At 42.7% G+C, this 5,000-nt stretch overlaps 1 protein-coding gene across 1 annotated transcript in view; it reads right to left on the bottom strand.

Moving 5' to 3' along the window:
- LOC308378557 (cadherin-12-like) overlaps nt 1–5,000 on the bottom strand; it is a gene marked incomplete at both ends in the record, with an annotated part of 67,100 nt that overhangs the window by 31,845 nt on the left and 30,255 nt on the right. Inside the window, one exon of the mRNA XM_080855498.1 lies at nt 2,213–2,400. Coding sequence (XP_080711624.1) covers nt 2,213–2,400 — 188 coding nt within the window. The remainder of the gene's footprint in view (nt 1–2,212; nt 2,401–5,000) is intronic.

The following is a 5,000-nucleotide window of genomic DNA, read 5'->3' as shown; positions in this document are numbered from 1 at the left end:
ATATTTGTGTATTAGTTTGGTTAGTCTAAGCATCCGCCTAGTAAATCTGGTGAGTTGTTGTGAACTGATATCTTTTGTGAAAAAGCAATGAATTAAATCTTTGGTCTTTGGATTTGTTTGTTTGTGTGTGCGTGTGTTTGTCTGGGTGCTTGTGTTTGTGTGTGTGTGTGTGTGTGTGTGTGTGTGTGTGTGTGCATGTTTGTCTGTGTGTTTGTGTGTTTTCTATGGCTGTGTGTGTGTGTGTGTGTGTGTGTGTGTGTGTGTGTGTGTGTGTGTGTGTGTGTGTAAGATATAGCTAATATCTATGTACGTGGATGGATGTGTTTGAGCACGTGTGGTTTGTTTCCCTGGGAGATTTTCTACACTGTCTCATATTTGTTTGTCATTCTCTCTCCCTTTTTCACCACGCCTCTATCTCTCTTTCTCTCCCTCTCTCTCTATCAGTTGTCTGCTATAATCTTTTGCAGCAGTTGGGCTGTGAGGCCTTACCCAGAGTATGCCCCAGCAGAGAACCACAACAGATGATGACTTTGGCGGTGTATTACCCATCATCCTCTATCCCTTGTAAACATGACCTGTCTCCAGTTCAGAGGACTGCCAACAACTCTTCTCAAAACATCTCATCTCTCCCCAATCTCACACACACACACACACACACACACACAAACAAACACACACACTTTACACTCGAAGATGCATACATACACATGTGTTCAGGCTGAAGCAATTCCAACGATAAGCCCGGCCAGGATATCAAACACATTCACATTAATGAACTCTAGGGCAGCATCAGTCCCCAACAGAATAGCAGCTCTCCTGCTGAGAGACGAATAGCATAACAGAAATTACCCTGCACAGTCTCAGGGCTCCCACTAATCAGCATCTCAAAGGTTACCTGGGATGAACTTCAAACAGGAGTCTTACTTTTAATCTGCTAAAGAAATGCATTCATTACTGGTGTGCCATGTTTTGACACCGTAAATAAATTATGATTGCTGACTGCACTCTGGTGTTTACAGTCCATTAACAAATACAAACAAACACACTCACACATACACACACTATTCCATAACCAAAAATTTGAGCGGCATGATTACATTTGATATGTGTTTTTGTGTGTGTATTTGGGAGGGACTCAAGCACTGCAGGTGACGCTATTTCCCATATTCATTTAAAAAGTAATTCTTCAATCTTATCAACTGTCCCCTTCCTTAGACAACATTCTCAACACTGCCTACTGCCATATGCAAGTCTTTTACCAATTTATCAGCCAAAGGTCCTCATACGCTATCTTTTAGGTAGCCATGCACGTGGCACACACATCTCACTGTGCCTGTTAAACCTTCTCTGTTTGCGTGACACTGAAGTAATTTGGCTATTAGAACACTTTTTTTTCTTAAATAACACCCACTTCACAGACACTAATAAGGGGGAGATTGATTAGTCTCTTGACAAAAAAAGGAAAATATCTGTGCGATGGAAGCATCTGTAATCACATAAAAACATACGGCTGTGCACACATTGTCGGTGGGGGGTAGGCACTCGGCAAGGTTTGTTTTCTCCATTCACGCTGTGTTCAGCGCTCAAGTTATTTCATACAGGTTTTTATCTCAGTCATACACACAGGCAAGGATACACACGTGGCTGGGACTCGGAGTGATAGCACAAAAGCCATGAGACGCTATCGGTTTTTGCCAGGTGATATCATCAAATACGGAAAGCAAACAAATAAGAAATAGACAAAAAAGCAAAGGAGGAAAGAAAGAAATTCAGATAGAAAGGGAGACAGAAAAGAATATGATCTAAATTATGTGAGAAAACAGACAAAAAAGTGACAGGAAGCCTCCATCTCAACTTCAGGAAGTAAACCTGATAGGTCAGTCAACATGTGTGCTTGGCCATTTACAGATTTTCATGCAAAAAGCACTAATGGATCTCTGCCACACAAAACACACACACACACACACACACACACACACACACACACACACACACACACACACACACACACACACACACACACACACACACACACACACACACACACACACACACACACACACACACACACACATGTAATAAAGCAAAAACACATCAAACACAACATAAGCCTCTGCCTGAAATATGTCATTTTCACTTGAATGAGGGCAGATGATCTCCCTCCAACCACTCCCCCTTGCCCGTGGGGCCAGTAGAAGTTTCCGGATCTTACCCGCTTGAGCAGGATGATGCCCTCCTGGTTGTGCTCATTAGTGGTGATGTCGAACAAGGCTCCGCCGTCTCCAGGGACGATGTTGTACTCCACCTCAGCGTTCTTCCCGGTGTCCAAATCATGAGCCTTGATGCGCCCAACCGCAGAGCCCACCGCGGAAGACTCCGCCACTTTCAGGTGGAATATACCTGTCACGTACAACCACAGGCAAAGCACACACACACACACACGCGCACACACATACACATCACACATGAGCAGGCATACACACAAACAAACACACACAGCATAGATATCTGTATTAATTCCAGTGCCAGAGGGCTTTCCCAGTCCATTATTAGTACTCAACACATAATCCGATGTTAATATATGAAAATTATTGACAGTCAGAAACCCCTAAAGTATTCAGATAGAATCAATTGAGCCAAAAAGAAAACCACACACACACACATACAAACACACACACACTTAATTAACTCACACTAATTAGCTAAAGGTTATGCTCTCAACCCATGCTTAGCTAAATAACTGCGGTCTGCTGTGGTCCATTGACACATCATTAGATGGATTTGTGCATTCCACCAAAAGAGACAAACAGGGAAGGGGAAAAAAACTGTTTGAGGGGGGGGGGGGGGGGGGGGGAGAGACATAGAGAAAGGAAGGAGGGTGTGTATAGAGAATAGAGAGTAAACAGTGTATATCTGTTTTGAGAAAAATAGTAGGAAGCAGTTTGTCTATATGTTAATGAAAGAATGCTGGTAGGACAAGGTAGATTTTGTATGTGAGAATGCAAGAGGATATGGGTTAGTGGTTTGTGTGTGTGTGTCTGTTTGTGTGTGTGTGTGTGTGTGTGTGTGTGCGTCGTGTGTTGAGGGGACACTATGCATCACTTGTCTGGCTGCTGCAGCAGTGAAGCGGATATGGTAATGAGGGTTTGGGCTCTGCACACATTTACTCACACAGTCTAAAACACTCTCTCTCTGCACCAACTCTCTCCTACACAAACACACACAAACACACACACACACACACACACACACACACACACACACACACACACACACACACACACACACACACACACACACACACACACACACACACACACACACACACACACACACACACTCAGAGCTAACCTCCAAAAATCCCATCATCTCTACACCTTCTCCCCAACACACACACACTCACTTGCTGCAATACAAATCTGCACTTCTCAGGCCACCACCTGATGTCAGCTAGCACAGGCACTGGACATCCAAAAGGGCAATGACAAGCATTTTCTCTTCACCAACGGACTTGTGCATTCTTTGTGTCAAACGTGTTTGCATTGATGCCATGGCCTGATCAGCCAATGATCAACAGTATATCAAAGAATGAAACCATTCACATTGGTTGATTTTTACAGATCATAAGCAAAGCCAAGGTTATGTTCAGTGGAAATATACTACTGAATTGATACACAGACTGTCTATGCAGTCATTTAAAAAGAAATAAACACAAAGGTATTTGTCTGCTTGAGCACCAAGCATGCTGCAGTAAAATAGATCTAAAGGCTGACTGCTTATGCAACCTGAATTGTTTGACGTGTTATGCAGTCCCTCACTGCATGGAGGCTAAGAATGCCTGGCCTCTAGCTTTGACAAAAGCACATCTTCTCCAGGTACGAGGAGGTCAGCTTCACACCTTTCAGATTATGAAAAGTCAACTACCATTACCCTATGAGCAGGGCTGTAGTGGAGAGTAAATGCACGTAAACCCAGTTTACGCACCTCTGGCATTTTGGAAATAGCGTTTACGCACCTCTTAATATCGTCACACACCTGTAAATGGCGTTTACGCACCTCAAAGTTCCCTGGGCATTGTATTCTGTATTGTATAATCAGAAATACATTTGGTGTCATTTTAAAACACCTTCATTTCGATTTATTGAATATATAAACGCTGTAGTCTGAATCATTTTCATATGTATTGTATTATGGTCTGTGACACTCCAATCAGTGCCTTGGCTGCGGAGGCGACACCAATCAGGATCCAGGAAGTACGTCAACACATACAAGTTGTGGATAAGCCTGCCTGTCTATCTGTTCGGAATGGATTATTTAGCCATGGATATCAGGCGATTTTTTTAAGAGACCATCGTATGTTAAAAAAGTTAAAAAAGTAAGACTTAAGAAGATAAGCTAAAACATTTTACGTAGGAGTAATTTCTTAAAAGTGATTCACAACGCCTCTGAGACCTACTCATACTAAGGATAATACAAACTCCTAAGCTTAAGATAAAAACTCCGTTGCTATGGATGACGTCGATTCTCATGCACGAGTTTAGAAGGGGTGAGGACGGTGATTGGTTTGTTGACAGGCTCTCTCATTAAAAACTCATTCGTGACATCCCTCTAACAATCCCACTATATCAACTGAAAATAAGAGAATAAGCTAGGCTTCAAATTAAGTCATATTAAATAGTTATGGACAGTGCAGTTAGCAGAATGCACACGCATGATGACAAGTTTGTGCATCCAACGGGAATGACACTTTGCACGTTAAGAGAAAAAGAAAGCGATCAATATAAAATATGGCAATTGCATGTAATCAAGGCAGTAATAATTAAAGCACCCAGCAAACTGTTAGGGTATTATATTTCCAGCCCTTGACCACTTCAAATATCAGCATATACGGCCCTTCAAGCGAAACGAACGTGAAACGTAGCCTAAGCGAAAGCCTACTGGTCCCAGGACCAATAGCCACTGTCACCCCAGCGGCATCCAGCTGGTAAGTTCTCAAAAAC

The sequence above is a fragment of the Sprattus sprattus genome (genome assembly GCF_963457725.1).
Source record: "Sprattus sprattus genome assembly, chromosome: 17".
Classification (NCBI taxonomy): Eukaryota; Metazoa; Chordata; class Actinopteri; order Clupeiformes; family Clupeidae; genus Sprattus; species Sprattus sprattus.
This window is presented reverse-complemented; position numbering and strand designations above follow the sequence as displayed.